We start from the raw sequence: 21,690 nt of genomic DNA, 5'->3' as shown, positions 1-21,690 counted from the left end.
ATGGAAGATGATAGCACTTAAACACATTACAAACTCTTGCCATTTCCCTTTGCATTTACATGCGAAACCACTAAATATTCAACAGCGCTATTTTAAGCCCCTTTGACACCTTATTTGACTAACAAGTCACACGCCTGGCTTCTGCTTCCCTTCAGTTTGCCAACCAAATCCACCGGTGAATGTGGGAGTTTTTTTGCCTCATTCCACACAGGATGCCAGAATACACATTTTTAGACTTTGTTGGCTCCTGTCCTCCTGCGCCCAGAAGAGTGTCGAAGGCAAGTGGGATACATAAAGGTGGAGCCATGAGGACCCTGTCCTATCTGCTGTGTCTGGACTTATGGGGTTCACGTGTGTCTGGAACACTTTGCTACCCATTCCTGTTCCAGGCTGCTGGTCAATACATGCTTGGAGGCCTGTTCAATTTTGGAACTAGCAGCAGAGTTATGAGTAATCGTGTCCAGCCTGAAGTAGCAACATGCGACACGTAAGTGACCATCGCTTCTTTGTGTTCTGTTGTATGTTAGAAAATCAACCACCAAAAAATTGACTACAAAAAAATCATAGCAACTACATTGGCAACAAAAATTGTGAAGGTAAATATCTGTATATATATATATATATATATATATATATATATATATATATATATACATATATAGGTAAATATATATTTAATACTACTAGTGGTAGGCACTCAAATGAAGTACTCAGCTGCTGTTGGATAGGCGGACGTACAACAAAATTTTCTTTTTTCGAAAAGAGACTCCCAAAGTGGGAATTTGCACCTATAAAATAAAAAAGCTACCGCCACACTGTGGCAATTTTCTCCTAGGGTGTGGGGGTCCTCATTTTGTTTTCTGTCCATGACCTCAAGGTTTTTTCTGGTGGTGTCTGAGAGTAAAAAAAACTCAGATGATCCACTCTAAAAATGGCGGGTGGTTTCAGGACTTTGGTCTGATGGCCCCTACTCCATTAGCCATTGGAATAAGCTTTCCGTAATGGCAGACTGCTGATGGAAAACTGACCGTCCCTCTGACTCTACAGGCAGACTGAAGGTTCATTGGACAATGTATTCCATCCCATTTGTGACAAAGTACCCTCTCCATCAAACTCTAAATCAGGACCAACGTCAAATTATGAAAAATAAGTGTTGATCCTCAAAAATGAGTGCCAGTGCCGACCATCTACACCCACAGGCACAAATTAAGGACTGTGTGGAACCTCAGGTTTATTTTGTGCAGGATCCTTATATTGCCGTCACAGAATATGAGCTCTCCTTATCAGACCCAATATACATAATCAGTGGTGTCATCCGACCTTCGGCAAAATATACTGCACAAGCGCCTTGCATAAGGGCAATACTTCCATAGGGATCACTCACACAAAGTGACCCATACCCTACCCACAACAATGACACATTCTACACTATCTTCAAGGGCACCACTCTACAGAAGCAGGGCTACCTGGAGTACACAACTCCAGTGTTAGCACCTGCTAGAGCAGCTGGGGCCAAGATCTTGTCCGACGTAAAATTGGGAAATGTTATCAATTGACCTTCTTACTGCCTGCTTCAAGTCTCTGGAACGCATTACTGCTGGCGCACAGACTGGCTCCCTCCCTTCTGCAAGGGAGAAAGGAGGCGAATTGACTGCCCAGAGCACCACTCAACCTACACCCTACCCCTCTCTTTCTCTCTCTCCTTGAATTACAGCTCCATTGAGTGAACTCAGCCCCTGGTGCTATTTGTAACACTCAACCCCTCTCTCACAGCGCTACAAGTGCTCTACAAATAAAACACATACAATTAAGACACACATTAAAGTTCAGTTAAGGTACTCGCACTGCAGACATTTTTTCATACTAGTCATTCCTAATGTCAGTTCTTTTCATTTTATGCAGCCATTCTCCATATTTACCTTTTAGTTCTATCAGGATTAGAGTATGTTTGCTCTCCGCTTGTTTGTGGTCTTTCATCATAAGCTTGTCTTCCATTTCAGTCTATTCGTTTACAGCATTAGCCTATTTTTGTGTTACTTTTAAGTTCTTAACTTATCCTTTATCTCAAAATCTTCTAAAGGATTATCTACATCCTATCTGGCTGACTTACATTTTGTCTATCAAACTGCTCGTAAATTACATCCAAAGGGCAGGACCTCTTTGTCTGTCCTCTGCCCCACTTGCTCCCTTTCGTTTTCAGTCTTTTTAGGTTTCGCTGGAGGGCGGAGCTCTTAGCTCCGCCTCCAGAGAAATCTCTTGATTCTAGTAAGGAAAATGGAAAACGCCCCCCTGTCCCATTGGCTAGCTCCATAAATGGAGGCTAGCCATTGGAACAGACATCTGTCCGTCAAGGCCGGACCAGATTCGGGGGCGTTCCCGAGATTTTTTCCCAGGGCGGAGTTACGTTTTTTCCCGTTCCCTCCCCTTTCACTGTAAGTCTGTCCATTCCCGCCCCCTCCATGTGCCTTTCCGCCCCCCCCTCGCTGTCCTGTGCACGTTTCCCGCCGTCCGTGTCCTCTCCCGCCCCCTCCCGCCGTCCGTGTCCACTCCCGCCCCCTCCCGCCGTCCGTGTCCACTCCCGCCCCCTCCCGCCGTCCGTGTCCACTCCCGCCCCCTCCCGCCGTCCGTGTCCACTCCCGCCCCCTCCCGCCCCCTCCCGCCGTCCGTGTCCACTCCCGCCCCCTCCCGCCATCCGTGTCCACTCCCGCCCCCTCCCGCCGTCCGTGTCCACTCCCGCCCCCTCCCGCCCCCTCCCGCCGTCCGTGTCCACTCCCGCCCCCTCCCGCCGTCCGGGAGAGCATACGCCAGTGAGAGGACACCGTCGGTTGAGTCGGAGGACTCCCGAAAGGAATCCATCGAAAACTGGTGAGTGAGACAGCATTTGTGTAGGCGGGGCGAGAGGACCTTTGGCAGTACAAGTTGTTGAACTCACGGAGGTTGAGGTTCAAATATTCACGGAGATATCCTCTAAAAATGTCCATAGACGCAGGACACGAGCGAGAGGCAGCCGCAGACGAGCTGTTCAGTAATTTACCAAAAGTCGGCAGTAACGGTACTGATACAAGAACATTGGAATCTAATACGGACAATGATGTCAAATTTCTTTTAAAAGATCTTGAAAAAAAGATGAAAAGTGAAGTAACGAAGTGGTGGGAGCACAAGTCTTTAACAAAATATGTGGAGGTCGGTAGAGCACCGCGAGGGCTCAGAATACTCCTCAACCAATCTTTGACAACCCCAATCCCCATCTGCTTAGGGAATGCGGTGAGAGTAAGAAGCCAATAGCCGTCCGTTCCACAGGTTCCTCAGGTTCGAGGGTAAATGCTTGTTTTTCTTCCAGATCATGAGGCATTTAAGGAATTTACATTTGTCCTGTTGCTGTCTGACGGTTTACGTTCTTCCTTCATTCGCTTAAGGAAATTTAAAAAAAATGAAATTCTGTCATTTGTCAAAATAAAGAACTTTACCTCCCTCTCACAGTATGGCGATCAAATGTAACTTCAAGCGTCCACTCCCGCCCCCTCCCGCCGTCCATGTCCACTCCCGCCCCCTCCCGCCGTCCGTGTCCACTCCCGCCCCCTCCCGCCGTCCGTGTCCACTCCCGCCCCCTCCCGCCCCCTCCCGCCGTCCGTTCCACAGGTTCCTCAGGTTCGAGGGTAAATGCTTGTTTTTCATCCAGATCATGAGGCATTTAAGGAATTTACATTTGTCCTGTTGCTGTCTGACGGTTTACGCTCTTCCTTCATTCGCTTAAGGAAATTTAAAAAAATGAAATTCTGTTATTTGTCAAAATAAAGAACTTTACCTCCCTCTCACAGTATGGCGATCAAATGTAACTTCAAGAAGTGCTTTTTATGCGCTAAGCAGTTATTAGGGTGTCCCACACAATCCTCTGCTGTTATTAACTCGTAACTGCTTGTCTGATTTTGCTCTGAAATTATTTCTGATCATCGATGTTAAATGCGACATAAGCTGGTGCGTTTAGGTACGGGACACTTGACGAATTCACCTCACTAGTTGTCGGCGTTGCCTTACTGCAGCATTTACTTCTGCAACCTGTTTTTTCGGGTGAATATCCGGAAGCATGCACTTCCAAGTACTGCCGAGGAAGAAGGCACTGTTTGCATCCCCCTCATCACTCTGCATCCACCTCCCCTGCCTTGCTAATGGGGTCTGCCGTCTCCAATACATTGTCTCTCTTACACAGGACTTCATGAGCTGTAAATGATCGATGTTCCTTTTCTCCAATTGGAGCACTGAATTTACAATTTTCAGGTGAACGGAAGGTTCAGTGAGCTTTACCAGAATCCAAACTCCTGGCCTGTCAGCTAGCCGATCAACACTTTCTTTAAGGCTAGAAGTTAAACTCATTGGGTTATTTCTCCAGGTGCATGCAAGTAGTTTCTGCTGCGAGAAGAGTGAAGTATGACCCAAAAAATACAATGCGCTGTTAAATTTGACATTGCTTAATCCATATTTGTCCTCTCACAGGTAGAATGTTATACTTTGTAAAATAAGTAATGATAAACTAAAAATAATAAATAGATTGCCTTAGTCGCACAGAACAATTGTCTTGCCTACCTAGCTGCTTCAAAAGGTTGAGAGGCATGTGGCTGCAAAACCTGGGTGCCCTATGTAACTAGGATGCTTACCTTTTCATAGCAATTTGGGTAGAGCAGGTCCTACACAGTATTTTTCTATCCTCACAACTGTGCAGGATAACGGCACCCGAAGTTTCATCTGCACAATGAGCGAAATTCCCCCAAAGAAGTTTGATACGCCTTTGGCCGAACCTATCCATTCGGAGGTTGAGCTAGGCTTCTTTCATGGTCCAGATACCAGGGTTGCTTGGGGACCAGAGCAGCTGCATACAACATCCCAAACAACTAATACACACACACAAGATGCTACTTCCACATAGAATGTACTAAAAATGGTTTGTTGAACAAGGCCCTAGAGAATTAAACCGTTAGCCAAGCTAGTACCAAAGCCAGCTTTGAAAGTTAATTCTTCGGTTTGTAAATCTTAAAGGGTACCACAGAGGAAAGGTGGTACCAAATTACCAACAGTTCAGGTTGACTTCATTGCTGAGAGTTTATCTCTTCTGGAACCAGTCTTTCAGGATCTATAAACCGGACTAAGGTGGAATGTAATACACGTCTCTGCAATCTGACCTAATCTTTGGCACTCCTGTGAACCCCACCACTATGGAGTCTGTGAAACTAAGCAATGGATGTAAGGACAGAGCAAATGCTGATTGGCAACTTACCGAGGTAAGAGACCACAGAGGTTTGATATGGAGGGCCAAAATGGGTGGTTTTGTACCTAACACAGGATAGAGGTCATGGCATGTGACCTGAAGAAACCTGCAAGGAACAGAATGTTAGAGTTGGGGGTGGGGTGGGGGAAACACCCTTCTAAACATTGGTAGGGGAGGTTCCCGGCATGCTCATTAATTTAGCATGGACTATAGTATGTTACATCCAGCAAAATGTGGATTACTTAGACCTGTTTGCAGAGTTTATTTGCATACCTTCAAAAGCTGCTTGAGTTTAAAGGCAGTCTTACAGATGTTACAAATAGGCCTGGTAGACCCTTAGATCCACAAACAGGACTTTGTGCATATGAAGTCATACTTGGTATACACATTTTTTGCAAAGTGACATTCATGACCGAATATTGAACCTCCCCCATGTTGAGAAGTTATTTCCTTGTCTATGCATGCAATTTCGGGTAACTGCCAGACTAGTCATGAGGGCAACATATTTGAGCACTATTACTAGAATTCCCATGAAAACTGGGAGAAACCCTGTTTTGGCAGTTGAAGATCGAGGCCAGACAGGGGTCTTAAGGCAAAACTTAAGCGCCAGGTAAACATGCAGATGTCTTCCCAAGCACAAGATTGCCATGAAAAAAGTGACATTCCTGGGAAAATCACTTTGCCATGGGGATGCAAGAAGCACCTTTAAATATTCTGGCAACTGCATCATTGTTGGGAAGGAACTTGGGGCCACATGTACTACGTCCGGTTTTGCGACTCGCAAGTTGCACGTTTTCACAAACCCGATGTACAACAGTGTCTCAGACACTGTCTGTGATTTCCAAGTGGGTCGCACTGGTCATGTCTCATTAATTTTCATGAGGTAGGTCTCAATTTGCAACCCATTGACAATGGCCAGCATTCACAGGGATGGTGGTCTGCTGTGTAAGCAGACCACCATGTCTGACTAATTTGTAAATACATTTTTGTTTTCTAAATGCAGTCTGTCTTCCTCAAAGGACGATGGGCTGCATTTCAAAAATAAAGTTTTCTTATTTTTTTCAGTGGTCCACGGAACTACTGCCTGCTCTCAAAAAATAAATAAAAAAATAGGCGCCCCATTTACAAAAGTGGGGACCCCTTCCTGTTTGCGAATTGCTTGTGGTAATCTGCAAATGTTTTGCGACTGCATTCCTGGTCAAACATTCATACATTCCAGTACAGCTCGATATTAGGAAGGGATGCCCTTTACACGCCCCTTCCTAATAGCGGTTTGCTAACACTATTTTGCAAGTCGGTAATGGGTTACCTACTTGCACAATTTGGTTGGTACAGAGGAAAATGTTTTTTACTGGTCAAACGGCCCAATGGGCCATTTGCGGCCAGTCAATCAATCAGGACTTGCAAAGCGCGGCTACTCGCCCCGGAGGGTCTCAAGGTGCTGTGTGGGGGGGGGGAAGGGGTCGTAGCGGATCAGATTAAGTGCTGAGTTCATCTGAAGAGCCAGGTTTTGAGGTCCTTCCTAAATTATGTCGGCGAGAGTGGTTTCCTGAGGTGGATGGTCAGGATGTTCCATGTCTTGAAAGCAAGGTTTGGAGAAGGATATTCCTTCGGTTCTGGCCTTGCGGATTCGTGGGGATCCGCCTCCAGAGAAATCTCTTGATTTTAGTAAGGACTCTGGAATACGCCCCCCTGTCCCATTGGCTAGCTCCATAAATGGAGGCTAGCCATTGGAACAGAGATCTGTCCGTCAAGGCCGGACCAGATTCGGGGGCGTTCCCGAGATTTTTTCCCAGGGCGGAGTTACGTTTTTTCACGTTCCCTCCCCTTTCACTGATGCGCTGTCCATTTCCGCCCCCCCCTCGCTGTCCTGTGCACGTTTCCCGCCGTCCGTGTCCTCTCCCGCCCCCTCCCGCCGTCCGTGTCCTCTCCCGCCCCCTCCCGCCGTCCGTGTCCACTCCCGCCCCCTCCCGCCGTCCGTGTCCACTCCCGCCCCCTCCCGCCGTCCGTGTCCACTCCCGCCCCCTCCCGCCGTCCGTGTCCACTCCCGCCCCCTCCCGCCGTCCGTGTCCACTCCCGCCCCCTCCCGCCACCTCCCGCCGTCCGTTCCACAGGTTCCTCAGGTTCGAGGGCAGAGCGTTCCAAGGATTACCCTGGCATCCTGCCAGCCTGCAAACATGTAGCACATATATAGCGTGACCCTGGCCAAAAGGCATCGGAGCGCTGCACTGTTGATCCTTGACTTAACCCCACGGACCAGGACGCTGCAGCGCTTTTAGAACCTGCACCGGATATACTCTTTCAAAAGTTTTCTAAAGGTGCTGGTAAGTGTGTCCTAGGACTTGTGGTTTGTTCCCACGGCCAACAGAGATGGACACCAGAACGACCACCCTTCTCATCTGTGCGTGATGAATGGTTTGTGAATCCGATTGGCATAGGAGATAGCACGAGAGGAAGTGACGTCACCTAGAAGGGATCTGTCTGAAGGCATCTGGGCATGACAGGCTTTTACAAGGTGGTGAAGCTGAAACTCTCGACAGTCAACAGATGCACCCCAAAGCCCGGGTCCCCCCCCCCCGCCACCTCCAACAACAAGAGAACAAAAGCCAGCTGTCATGGCCGACTTCCCCTGGACGTTGAGCCAAAGAGGCCCACTCCACGGTGGTCTCACCTTACCCGCCCACCTTATCACCTCTCGCTTTTCAACGCCCTGCAATCCTGTCCCCTTGTCTTCCCTGCTTGACTCAAAAAAGGGCCACCACCTTCCCACTCGGCGCCTCTCCCGTTTCAGAGGCCGAGCCTGCTCTCAGGGGCCCTCACACTGTCAGGGGCAGAACGGGCCATTCAGGCAGTGTTTGCTCGGCACACCTTGAGGTGTTTGCAGGACTCAGGAGGACACGGGACAGCGGCATGCCACCGAAGCGTCACACCCTTGGGGGGGTGAGAGGAGGGTAAGGCAGCAGAGGTGTGGTGAGTGTGTGATGAGTTGACAGGCTCCATACAGCGCTGACTTCAAGGTGTGTTTACTGGCCACAAACCCCTTCATATCTGCTCAGTCGAGAAGGTCAGAGAGGGTCCTCTAAGAACAGATCTCCTAAAAGAAGCTCCTTGGCAGTGTCCAGGCTAACTTTGCTCGCCATGGTGCCATGATGCCAGTTCAAGTTGCCGACCTAGGCCTCGTTTCCTTAAGTTTGCGCTGATCTGGATGAAGTGTCAGCGATCGAAAATGTCCTCTGTCGTGAGAACTGCACACCAAACTCACACACCCGCAGCCCGGCCACCTGTCACCCACCTTCAAGAACGGATGACGCTAATCTCAGGGCCATGTAGAATGTTACTGGACCGCTGAAAGCGCCATGAAGCCATCCCGACAGCAGAAAGCATTATGCAAACACGGAAAGGGTCTATTTATATTCGTCTACACCTCATGAACAAAACACAGAAGTGCTACGTAAATTCCAGCTCCGAGGACCCTAAGAAATAAAACAAAGGTATCATTAAAAGCATTTCACTCAACACATAACATAAATGAACAAGACAACAAAAAAGAGAGAATAAATAGGACACCACAGCTAAATAAACAAGCATTTACAATGCAACGGTTTCGCCTTTGGAAAAGTTAGAGCTATTAGCAATGTAAATGACAATGCCATTTATTTATCTGTTTTCAAAACCAACACATAAATACAAATTTTGTCATTTACAATGCCAATAGCTCAAACTTTTCCAAAGGCGAAACCTTTGCATTGTAAATGCTTGTTTCTTTCTGGGGTTCTAGGTTGTACAAGAATCTTTCCCAAACTGTCCAGCAAGCCACATTTTTGTTTGTCTTTGAAATATGCCTTATAAAAGAATTTATTGAGGCTTGCCTTATCACGCACCTCTGAATATTTTTTAATTTGAGTTTTTTCTTGATGTTCTGTTGATGTCCATATGATATTGCGCCTTTTCTGCAATTTGTACTTTTTAATATTGTTCCATGCGTTTGGTGAGAAAGCTTTACAAATTCAAATAAATACATATTATTGAACGTAAGTACCAGTGCTTAATTTGTTTTAAAAAAATGAGTACTAGGGCCCGAGGTTCTGCTAAGAAGCCCACAGCTGGGGCTATTAATTGTTGGTGTGCCGAATAACAAGGCTGCTTGGTCTTAAATCCACCTCAGTCCTCTTTAATCCATGACCAGGCACTCTCTGCTCCTTTATCTCATTCTTGCCAGTTCCTGCTTTCTCCCTTTGTGACAGCCTTTCCCATCTTTCGAAGGCGCTTTTTCCCATTGCATGACGTTCTTTGATGTTGTGATTGATAGTGAACAACTGGTTTGTTTGAATGAGAGTGTGAATGACTGTTAGAATGAAAGAATGAAGTGTCATGTTTTTATTCTTCTATTTGTATTTGGGCTGACGCTTATTTAAGCTTCCATCACTTAAAGAATTTTTGTACTCCAGAAGCTGACCTTTATTAAATAGGGTCTAAATAATTTTATTATACATGATTGACTCAAAATAAAAATTTCTCAAAAAATATTTCAGCCTTTCTGTGGGTGTTCTTGGTTGATTTTTATTCTTTGGGGAAGCTCCCTTTCATGTTCATTCAGTTATTCCTCCCTGGTGGGTGGCTCCCCTTGCCTAATCGACAGTAGGTTTACAGGGTCCCTCTTATGTATTTTGGCCATCTTTCGATTCCTCCTTCTTCACCCTTTGTATTTTTTCAGTCTCTTGCACTCCTCATTGCCTTATAATGAAAAATAAGTGTCAGCTAGTGGGCCCCACCGGCAACCACCGGCTCAAATGAAGCACTGGTATTAACTCACTTGAGAGTACCCACTACCCAATTTATCAAATTTAAAAGAAAGACTGGATAAGTCATGCTGGGATCTACAGCTGCATCCTACTGGTTACAGCAGATCACAGAACAAGGGACATTAGTGGGAATTTTTGGTCACAGTGTACTATTTGATGTTCACTAATCCCTCTCCTCTTGACAGGTTTTATGCTCCTGGTTTTGTGTCAGCGCTTGCAATGAGATTTGCCATTGAGGAGATCAACAACTCAACCTCTCTACTTCCGGGAGTCCAGCTGGGCTATGAGATCTACGACACCTGCTTCGAGCCGCTGGTGGCCATGCAGCCCACCATGTTATTTCTCACCAGGCAGAACAGCACCAGCGTAGACGTCGACTGCAACTACACAGACTACAACACCCGGGTGATTGCGGTGGTGGGGCCCATGTCATCGGAACTGTGCCTCTACACAGCATCACTTTTTGGCTTATTCATGGTCCCACAGGTAAATATCAGGAATAGTGTGCTTGAAATGCCCTCGCGAAGAGAAGTCATTCAGATGTAGTCAGACACCATCAATATTGGGAGCGGTCGGCATAGGTAAGAGTGGTGGGGTGGGTGGGCGGTGCAGGGAGATGGGTGGGAAATGGGCAGACGACGGGATAACTAAAATGAAATACAAAATTTATAAAAAACACTTAACTTGCACTCGCCGCAATCCCGACTCGGTGATGCGTCGAGCTTAAGGTAAGTGGTTTTATTTATTTTTTTATTACATTTTTACCTATCCCGTCTGTCGACTTCCCCCCAGATCCCCGCCCCACCCTGCATCACAACCGCCCCACCAACGCCCCATCCCGCCCCACCACCACCCCTCTGCCTGTGCCGGCTGCATCTGATCAATATTGACCACGTGGTTCTAGTTCTAGTTCTGGTAGGAGATATTGGCAGTATGTAGTACTTCTGCTAGCGGTTCAAGGTAAAGATTGAAGAGGGTAGGGGAAAGGATTGATCCTAGGGGGACTCTGACCGTAATCAGAGAAGGAGCGGATAGGTTACAGTTAACTAAGAATCTCAGGGAGTGGTTCTGGAGGAATGACTTAATCCATTTGAGCACGGAACCTCCCAGTCCCATCCTGAGTTTGAGGCGTTCGAGAAGTTTCTCGTGGTTGACTGTATCGAAAGCCGTGGGCAAATCTAAAAGAATTAGGATACATGTTTTGCCTTGGTCAAGGGCTTGGAGAGCATTATTCAGGATATGGAGAATGGTTGTTTCCATGCTGTGTCCTGGCCTGAACCCCGATTGGAAATCGTCAAGTAGATTGAAGTTGGTAATGTGTTGGCTCAGTTGAAGTTGTACACATTTCTCCAGAACGTTCGCTAGGAGTGGGATATTGGATATCGGTCTAAAGTTTTCTGCAGAGGCAGGATTCAGCATAGGTTTTTTAAAGATGGGGATGACTTGACCGCCTTTTAGAGAGTTAGGTATCGACCCTTGTAGAAGGGAGGCATTGATTATTGCAGTCCAAATAGGAATGATAGATTGGGAGGCAGCGGCTAAACAGTTGGAGGGGAGTGGGTCATTAAAGTGGTTGTTTGGATTTAGGGAGGAAAGAATTTCCAACATGGAAAGGTCGTCATGTAATTTGAAGGTGGACCAGGGCGCTTGGTTTTTGGGTGACGTCTGGGAGGCCAGCGAGGAGAGATGGGGCTCATCTGGAGGGGTCAGAAGTAGGTAGCGGAACTAAGTTATGTTATTAGGTATTTTGGGGTTTCTTTGGAGGTTTTTAGCCAGTTCATTAAATTGGTGTTTGAACATTTCGAAGAGCTTACGAGGTCTGTTCTTGGCCAGTTCTGATTTGAAGAATTCTTTTTTTGATTTGAGGAAGTTCCTATTATAGGCATTTTTGGTCTGACGGGGAAGTTTTAAATTGGAGGCTGAGGGGTGCTTCTCCAGTTTCTTTCTGTCAGTCGGAGGTTTCTCCTTTCATTGTTGAGGGATCGGTTGAACCAGGGGTTTCTGTCTTTGATTTGTGTTCTTTTTAGCTTTAGTGAGGCAAGATCATCAAGTATGTCAGACGTAGTCGAGGTATAGTGTTCTGTGAGGTTGTTGACCATTGAAATATTTGGGGGAGGGGGTCATTCTAGCAGCGTGCAACCAGTTTCATGTGTCTCTAAGCCAGCGTTTTGGTTTCACAGTTTGTGCTGGCCTTGTCTTGTGGGTGCAAGATTATAGGAAGGTAATAGTATGGTGATCACACCAGACCCATGGGTCTATAGAGATAAGCCTGACCGCTGTTTCCTTAGCAATGATCCAATCGAGCGTGGCGCCTTTCGTGTGTGTTGAGAGTGTGCAGGCTTGGGTAAGTGCTTGGTCAGCCATGAAGTCTTTGATGGCGTGACCTGAGTGTCCTTGAGGTCGGTCCAGGTGCACATTGTTACATTCCAAGTAAAGGAGAGGTATTAGAGTACTTTTTAGTTTATACATGACAGGCATATATTGAAAATATGTTCCATATGTTAAATGTTCTTTGCACTAAGGATGACGGTCTAGTTCAAACCCACCTGCAGAATTATGTTTTCAAACAGAATTTCGTGTCATATCCTGAGGCTTTTTTTAGATTGGGCCCATTTGATTTAAATCGACATTTTTTTTAAAGTGCAAATACGTCTGATGAAATTCTTTCTATCAAAGTATATTGCTTGGGTTCCTTTATTTGTGAATGCTGGGGTGCATGTGAAGGAGATCATCCCCTGGATAATTAGTCATGGTGAGTGTGGTCACTTTGAGAATTGTGCAGAAATGAATGATTTTACCCAGCAGTTCATCATGGGTGAAAAGCAGTGTTCTAATGCAATTTATCTTTAAACAAATGCAGAGTCAGGTGCAATCTCTTATTTATCAGACATCACACTTACATGGATGAAAGTGTCCATAAATATTGATGTTCAGTACTTTGTACATGTTCTCATGTATAAGTAGGTCCTAGTAGACTCAGATATTAGATAATCTGGGAACATGCAATAATTTCAATACCCATACAGCCCACAGGCTCCTGAAAATAAGGGATTAAGAAATGGCAGACGGGATACTCCTTCACAATCATGACAGATATCCTGTCCACTATATTACAAGTGCATTACATAGTGTGGCACTTGTAATAAGTTTGTGAAGAAGTAACCTGTCCACCAAACAATAAACCTGGACCGCAGGCCCTCATTTATGGGGATTTGGTGTAGGGCAGCACAGCAAGATAGCGTGCTGCACTGCCCTATGCCAAAGTGAAAGGTCAGGAATGCACTGTATTTCTTCAATACAGCACATTCCTGTCCTTCCCCCTGTGATGGTGCCATTTCGGCAGCCTGGCACCAACACAGGCACCGTTGCACTGTGGTGCAAGGGTGCTTGTGTTGTCGACAGGATTGTTTTTGTGCAGCAAGGGGCACCTTCGGGCACAGAAGCAATCCTAAGAGGCCTTTTCCTCTTTCAATGTGTGCTGCAGGAAGCAGCACACATAGAAGGAGGTAAACCCAGGTAGAAATAGAGCCTTTTCTCCTTGTTGCGCCTCACCCCGGGAGTGATAAGGTTTTGGTGTTTCCCCATGTTTACATGCTCTCGTAAATCTGGGCAAGTGTCAAAATCCATGGATGTTGCGTAGGGAAACCCACCACATCGCCCATGGAATGCCTCCCGACCACAGAGTAAGCAGGGCCGGACTGGCCGTAGTGGGCACCTGGCGTTTCCCCAGGGGGCCGCTAGGTTGGGGTCCAATTTAGGGCCCCTGGGGGCCGTTTTTGTTATAGGGCCGTTTTTGCATCATAACTGCAAAAGCGGCCCCTGTAACAAAATTGCCCGAAACCGGCCACGGCAAACAGCTCAGCGGCTCCCAGGGGGGTCGGCCGAGCTCTTTGCCAGTGCCAGTTTTGGTTCCCAGTCCGACACCTGAGAGTAAGGCAACGCAGCGATTTGCTCTGCCTTGCCTTACTCCATTTCTTTGAGGCCATTCAAAACAATGCATAGTGCCTTTGCGTGGCCTCATAGATACAATTTTGTGATTTGTGCCACTGGAGCATCACAAAAAGTGACGCTCTGGTGGCACAAGGGGCTCGTAAATATGCCCCTAGGTTTCTTTGATGATGACATGCTTTATGGAGGTAGAGTGCTGGCTTCCAGGATGTTTGCCGTGGCCTATACTGTTCAGGAAACATCATGATATAGTCGGTGACTTTTGTCCAGTCCACATCAACAGTTTATCCCTTGTCAACAGGTGAGCTATGCAGCCAGCAGCAACTCCTTAAGCGACCGGATCCTCTTCCCTTCCTTCTACCGAACTATTCCAAGTGATAAACACCAGACAGAAGGCTTGGTAAAGGTCATCCATCTCTTCAAGTGGAACTGGATTGCAGCCATCGGCAGCGATGATGCTTATGGCCAACAAGGGCTGGCGCTCTTCTCCACATTGGCCTCCAGCCAAGATATATGCATCGCCTTTGAAGGCACCATCCCCAATATTCTAACTGAGTCTTTCTCCCTTGAGAGCCTTCACAAGACTATAAATCAAATTAACGACAGCCAGGTCAACGTCATTGTCCTCTTTTCGGGTGAGAGAGCGGCAAAACTGCTGCTTGAGGAATGGATCCGGATCGGAGTCGGTCCAAAGGTTTGGCTAGCTAGCGAGGACTGGGCCACATCTACCACCATCTCCTCTCTTCCTGGCCTTCAGAGGATAGGAACTGTCTTGGGCTTTACTGTCCAAGGAGGACAACTTTCAGGTTTTGAAAGTTATCTGTCACATATTTTGACAGCAGCAGAGCAGAAGAATTTGTGCTGGTCCTCCAGGGATGGCTTCATACCCTCAGCAGAATGTGGTTCACCAGAGACTCCACAGTGTATGGAATGTAATGACATCTCTCTTTCACACATATCATCTTCAGTCGAGGCAAGCACCGTATACAGAGTGTACACCGCCGTCTACAGCATCGCCCACTCTTTGCACAATCTCCTGAACTGTAGTTCCAGCAGCTGTCACCCAACACAAGTAGTCAAGAGCTGGCAGGTGAGAACAACACTTATCAAATATTTGCATTGCCAATTACCAGACTGGGTCCAGAAAAAAGATCAAAATTATTCGGGTCCATTAAGTTAATCACCTTGATCAGCTTACCAAACACTTAATTCTAGAAGTTGGTGAGCCCTCTCGAAATTTAGGTTCTCTCCGTGGGTTATACTTCATCCAGGTTTACAAACTTTTTTGTTATCACTGGATGATGTAAGCGCAACTTGCATTGTGTCACAATCAAGTGTAATAATGAATGTGTTCTTGGGCCCTCATTAGCACTATTGTAAAGTCTGGCTGTGATGCCCATGGGTGTTATGTCACCATGGTCTGAGATTTCGGATTTTTTGTGTAAAACACTCAGAGTGCCGGACTTTGTTTGAAGAGTATGACGTATTGGAGCAACCCACTCCCTAAAATTGTGCTCATACTTATAGTAGCCCTGAAGACGTTGATGGCACACAAGACACAATGTCGAAACACATTATGTGACTATCGAAGAAGTTAAAGACCGCAAGAATTACAAAAAACACTTTATTGTCCAATATTTGTGGTTTTAGACTGGGTGCTCAGAGGCCTTCTTAATTGTGGAATTTATATTTCTTGGAGGTTGATATGGTGGCCACTCCTCCCTTCTTGAGTACCAGTTACTGAACACATATACATTTTCATTGATAAGTGTGCACCACATCCTGACCCAGCCACCTTTCATGGTTGTATCATAGTTCATCAGTCGAAGCCAAACAGTGACTTAGTCAATAAGAGAAACTTGATGAACGTGACTTGTAGAATGATCTCACTTGTCAAAGGCTACCCACTCTCCCTACTCTCAGATGTAGCAGAGGAAAGCGCTAAGTCTAGATTGAGTCCTTGTTAATGTGTGTTACCCAGCCTTCTAGCAATGCATAAAATACCTTTTTTCTGATTAGCAACAGTGGTTATTTATTTATTTGTCTTTAATGACAACCCAGCTTAAGTAATGCATTATTTGGGTACTGACTTAAAACACGAACAATGGGTCTCCAAATCTAGTTTGAGTTATAGTCAAGCAGCTGTAGTGAATTTATGATATTTCTGGGGCGTCGAGTGGGAGTAGGGCAACCCCGATAACACCTTCAAACCCTACCACAACCCTTCTTCATGTCACTTCTTCTTTCCCCACAGCTGCTGGAAAAGCTGAAGAAAGTTGAGTTTCAACTTAATGGCAAGTCATTCTACTTTGATGACCTCGGCAACCCTAACACAGGTTACACCATTGTTCTCTGGAGCTGGAGGAATGAGATGCTACAGTACTCCACCATTGGCAATTACATGCAGGGGCTGCAACTCGACAAGGGTGGAATTCAATGGCACACCGCAGACAATGAGGTGAGAACAGATTTCATTTGAAAGGACAGACATGTTTTATTCACACTGACTTCATCCCTAACTCAGAAACACCACTGCACACCGAATCATCATAGATGAAATCCCTCAGGGGTCACCAACTAATGATGACTCACACGAGGCATGTGACATAAGCACTTGCATAAAAGACACAAGGAAAATGTGGACATGCAGCCAAACATTGCAGATTCCCATCACAGAGGTGACTAGCCTTCCAAAACATCTACTGGCCTTCTGTACCCGACTGACACGCAATGTAAGCAAACTACCTCCATGGGTTTGTCCATTGAAATGTGATGGAGCACTGCAACTTGGGAAGCCCCAAATCGCCCCTTGGTGGTGAAACCCATCCTCTCATGAAGTGGGAGAAAAAACAGCCCATTTCCGTTGTGTTACCCTGTAGAGAGCCCTAACATATGCCTGAGAGGCAAGCAGGTATATCCAGCATTCCTCCCAACCACCTCATAATATAACTCTACATATTACAGAGTTATCTGCCTCTCAGAGTCATCAGCCCATCCATAAATGTATAATAACTAAAAATCAATGGGCTCAGTGCAAAGCTTTGGTCCATACAACACAAAATGTGCCGGATATTGAGAGGGCCATCTTGATATTTCACTTGCTGCATTGAAGTAAACCTGGTAACAACCACACCACAGCCATTCAAATAATCAGATCTTACAAACATGCATTGCACATCATCTACACAGGGACCCTGTATAGCTTTAGTGGCCCTATGGTGCTTAAGCATTAGGTTGAAGATCACCATTTACAATACTATGCTCCAAGACTGGAGAACCTTTACCTGCTGTCAATTTCTTTATGGCCACTCATACCTACTCTAGTGATAAAGTATAACTGTCCTAGTGCTCTAGAGCAGAGAAATAGCCCTCTTCAATTGTGTTGGCTTCAGTAGGATACTGCCAACGACACGTCCCCTGAAGAAGGTCAAGGATGGGCCTTATCTGTGGGCAATGTCCATGGCAGCTCCCACGCGAGGATAATGGTGGGGACTTATGTCTAGCTCACGTTGTTAGCCCTTCTGCAGTGGTATAGCAAGACCTACTGCCACCCGGGGCGGCCCCTAAGTTTGCCGCCAGGTGCACAGGTAAGAGGGGCCGGGGAGGTGGCGGTGGCGGCCAACGAACGACTTGTTCCGGGGAGCGGCAGATGGACGGCTTGTGCCGGGGGCGTGGTAGCCGACAGGCGACTTGGTCTTGGGGGGTGGGAGAAGGATGGTAGCCAATAGACACGACTTGCTCACCTCCGCCACCCCCAAAAAGAGTGCTGCCAGGGGCGGTCCGCCCACCTAGCTATGCAGCTGCCCTTGTGACAATCCGCCACATATCGTCACTTTACTCCCTCTTTAATGGCTCTGTTGAAAGGAAGTCTTATAGCTACATTTTGCAAATCTCTGGCAAGACATACAACAATCCTCTAATCAATGATAGGGAAGACAGCTCAGTGTAGCAGTGTAGCATCAACTGAGGTCTTTCTCCTTGCTCATTCAGCACTGCTTTATAAACACATTATTTCACAAGGCTTCATAAGGTTTTAATTAAACACAGCTAATAGGGGCTGCACTCATGTAAAGTTTCTATTCCATTGTAGTCCGAGTAAATTTAGCACAGCTGTAATCACAGCAACAATACAATTTACAATACAAGGTAAAAGGCTTCTTCTTGTTGAGAGACCTGGTTGGGTGACCAATGACTACTGATCATAATGTGGACACTAAAGCTAACGGGGCGCTTTACACTCTCTAACCTGCACGGTCTCATATTGGCATTTCATTCTGCCCATAGGGAACCCTGTTTTCTTGCATCGCAATGCAGTCCTGCACGTACTCTATTACTTCATGACGGCTTATTGATTTTCATCTATAGCTTGAATAGCATTCCACAGCTCGTTACCATCTTCAGCTCCATCACCAGCTGCAAAGACAGCAAGGTGCCAGAACCCCAGGGAGCCTCTACACCAGTGACTCAGATCCACTTAACACTGTCCCTCCAGTGCCCCGAGTCTTGTCCTAACCCCAAGAGAATCCCTTTCTGTTCTAGAGATTTTCATTAGTAATTTCACAATCTTTGCTGAAGGAGGGGCATGGCCAGAGGGCTGGTCCAAAGAAAATTCAGTGGCTCCTCGTAGGGTATTCTATCACATGATCGACTTTTAAAGACTGAGCTTCAAAAATGTTTATTCCAGAATATCAGTTGCCACTATTTGTGAAGGTAAATATATAGGTAAGTAGAGAGGTTTACTACTCTAGTTTAGATCAGTGTATTTTACAGTAAATATATCTATCTATCTATCGCTCTATATATATAAAAATATATATATATGTTTAGTTCATATATATATATATATTCACAACAGAAAGCACCCCTTTTGGAAGAGCCAAACTTGCAGGTAGGTACATTTTCGCATTTATTTTGCAGGAATAACAGCCCAGTGAAGGAAACAATGTCCAGATAAATCAATAAGCCTGACGCGTTTCATTCTCTTCCAGCATTTCTTCAGAGGCTTCATTTTAAACATTGCGTGGAGCACTGGTCTTTTTCAATCAATTACACCTGCCCCAGTGGGTGTTGGCTCACCCAGAGCCTGCTGGGATTAGTAGTGCCTCAATAACGCTGCAGTGAGCTGCTCCTACGCAATGTCAGTGTTCAAAAGTAAAATACCACAGTGGGTCTGGAAATTGTCACACATGCTCTGCGCTGCATATTCAAACCTGCAACACGACCTTCCTGCCCTTCGTGCTGCTTGCCACATAGCTTCAGCAAGGTCCACTTCTCAGTGGCAGGGCTCCTCCACGACCGGGATCGCCCGTTTAAACATATTCACAACAGAAAGCACCCCTTTTGGAAGAGCCCAACTTGCAGGTGGGTACATTTTTGCATTTATTTTGCAGGAATAACAGCCCAGTGAAGGAAACAATGTCCAAATAAATCAATAAGCCTGACGCGTTTCATGCTCTTCCAGCATCTTCCAGCATTTCTTCAAACAGATACCCCCCTCCTGAGGCACAGCCGGGAGACAGGTCCCATTAGAATTGTTTTTACCAACTGTATACTTACTTGTGTTTTAAAATTGCTTGCTCTTCAGACCCCATTTGATCACAGCTGCACCATCGTCAGATTCCCGCGTAGCGGATTTATCGCTGCCGTGGTTTTAGTCAATTACCTGTGACGACACTACGGGGACTCCCTGAGGCCACGCCCACTACGGTCGGCCACGCCCCCCTCCTACGCCTACTTAACGCGCTGAATACTAGCGCGAAGGCAAACAGATACCCCCCTCCTGAGGCACAGCCGGGAGACAGGTCCCATTAGAATTGTTTTTACCAACTGTATACTTACTTGTGTTTTAAAATTGCTTGCTCTTCAGACTCCATCGTCAGATTCCCGCGTAGCGGATTTATCGCTGCCGCGGTTTTAGTCAATTACCTGTGACGACACTACGGGGACTCCCTGAGGCCACGCCCACTACGGCCGGCCACGCCCCCCACCCCCTATAAACATGTGTAATCAACGGACGCGCAGCGGGTGCGCCAAAGGCGCGCCTAAGGCAAGCCCGTCTGCGCCCGTCCGCGCCGGCTCCGTGCCGGAAACTCTGCCCGTCTTCCCCACCTTCATTATTCTAAACACGACCTATATAAACTCGATCAATGCCTCTGCGGCCAACCAACCAAAACGGATCTTAGGATCACCGACACTCTCCTTACTTGTCCCTCCTGTGGCATTCAAATACCAGTCTCTCCACTGAGTATCTCACATAACCTACCCAATCCACCCTCTGCTAAAAAATTGCAGCCTGGTGTTAGCATCCTGCCACAGGCCACCTCTCCTACCTCTGATACCTGGACCTATACTGTGCCTTACAGAAATAGGTCTCTTAAATGCATACTACTAAATGTAAGATCTATGCCCAAACATAAACATGAGATTGAAGCCTTACTCAATGATCACAGCACTGACCTCATGTTCTTAACGGAAACCTGGGCCTCTCCGACCTCCGGACCTGACTGGAACACCGCCACACCCATAGGCTACTCTGTCGAATGCATGAATCGAATTGGATCCACTGGGGGAGGTATTGCGATAATCCATCGGTCGCACTTTAAAATACCCACCTGCCCCCAACTAGAATTAGAAGCTGAAGCAATGACCTTTAAGATCAAAGAAAACAATCATTTGATATTTGAAGGACTGCTGGTGTACCGTCCTCCCGGCCCCAGAACCCCCTTTTCCAAAGCATTACACACCTTTCTAGAAACCACCTTTGATGCAGCCTCCTATACCATCCTAGGCGATTTCAATTATCATCTAGAGCTAAAGAACGATCCCGACTCAGCCACCCTGATTGATAACTTTCTCAGCTTCGACATGAAGCAACTGATCGATAAACCCACCCACACAGCAGGACACACCCTCGATGGGATCTTCTCCAATTGTTATTCCATCAAAATAGTAGCCATCACTCCCATACCTTGGTCGGATCACAATACCATCTACTTTAATCTACAAATAAAAAACATCGGAAATCAGCGCCGAAGTTACCTACCTCCTGAAACCTCCCGTCCCTGGAAAAAACTTGAATCCAACCAACTTGCCGAGACACTGGGAAACACATCCCCCGACTTTGTTCTCGGCAGCAGTGAAGATTGGGCTTCCAACTTCAACAAATGGATCATTTATGCGATGAACGAGCTGGCCCCACCTGAATTAAAGAAACCTAGAAAACGGCTAGTTACCGCTCAATGGTACACGGCCGAGGTAAAAACTGTTAAGATCAAGTGCCGACGCGCAGAACGAAGCTGGCGCTCGGATTAAAGCCGCGAGAAAAAACTTGAATATCTAAAAGCCCTACAAGAGTATAAATCTACAACAGTTCAGGCTAAGGCTGCCCACTTCACTGAAAAAATCCAAAAATCGGCAAATTCCTCCAGGGAACTTTTTAAAACCGTGGCCCACCTAACTAAAACTCCACGAGACACAGTATTTAACCCTGATCAGAGTTTCGTCGATGGAATGGCCACCTTCTTCCAAAATAAGGTGCAATCAGTATATGATGACCTTAGCACCATGGTATCCACCATACCCCCTAATCAAGTTGGACATACCGACAGTACTCCCCCCTGCTTCCCCAGCTTCTCTGTACTCGAAAAACAACAAGTGCATGACCTACTAATCCAGATGAAA

At 46.4% G+C, this 21,690-nt stretch overlaps 1 protein-coding gene across 1 annotated transcript; it reads left to right on the top strand.

Moving 5' to 3' along the window:
* Positions 1-305: 305 nt before the first annotated feature.
* Positions 306-16,489, top strand: LOC144752458 (taste receptor type 1 member 3-like). The gene is made up of 4 exons (XM_078640381.1): positions 306-487; positions 10,248-10,548; positions 14,312-15,100; positions 16,265-16,489. Exons 1-4 carry the CDS (start codon positions 306-308, stop codon positions 16,487-16,489), a joined length of 1,497 nt encoding a protein of 498 aa, XP_078496507.1.
* The last annotated feature ends 5,201 nt before the right edge of the window (positions 16,490-21,690 follow it).

The sequence above is a fragment of the Lissotriton helveticus genome, chromosome 5_1 (assembly GCF_964261635.1).
Source record: "Lissotriton helveticus chromosome 5_1, aLisHel1.1, whole genome shotgun sequence".
NCBI classification, from domain to species: domain Eukaryota; kingdom Metazoa; phylum Chordata; class Amphibia; order Caudata; family Salamandridae; genus Lissotriton; species Lissotriton helveticus.
Note: the sequence above shows the minus strand (reverse complement) of the source record. Positions and strands in the feature narration are given on the sequence as shown.

What these genes read in the sequence shown, in the direction of transcription:
- LOC144752458 (XM_078640381.1), top strand. Translation starts at nt 306, where the DNA reads ATGAGGACCCTGTCCTATCTGCTGTGTCTGGACTTATGGGGTTCACGT. An exon ending in GAAGTAGCAACATGCGACAC is followed by an intron (nt 488 to 10,247) that starts GTAAGTGACCAT and finishes TCCTCTTGACAG; the next exon opens with GTTTTATGCTCCTGGTTTTG. An exon ending in AAGTAGTCAAGAGCTGGCAG is followed by an intron (nt 15,101 to 16,264) that starts GTGAGAACAACA and finishes CTTTCCCCACAG; the next exon opens with CTGCTGGAAAAGCTGAAGAA.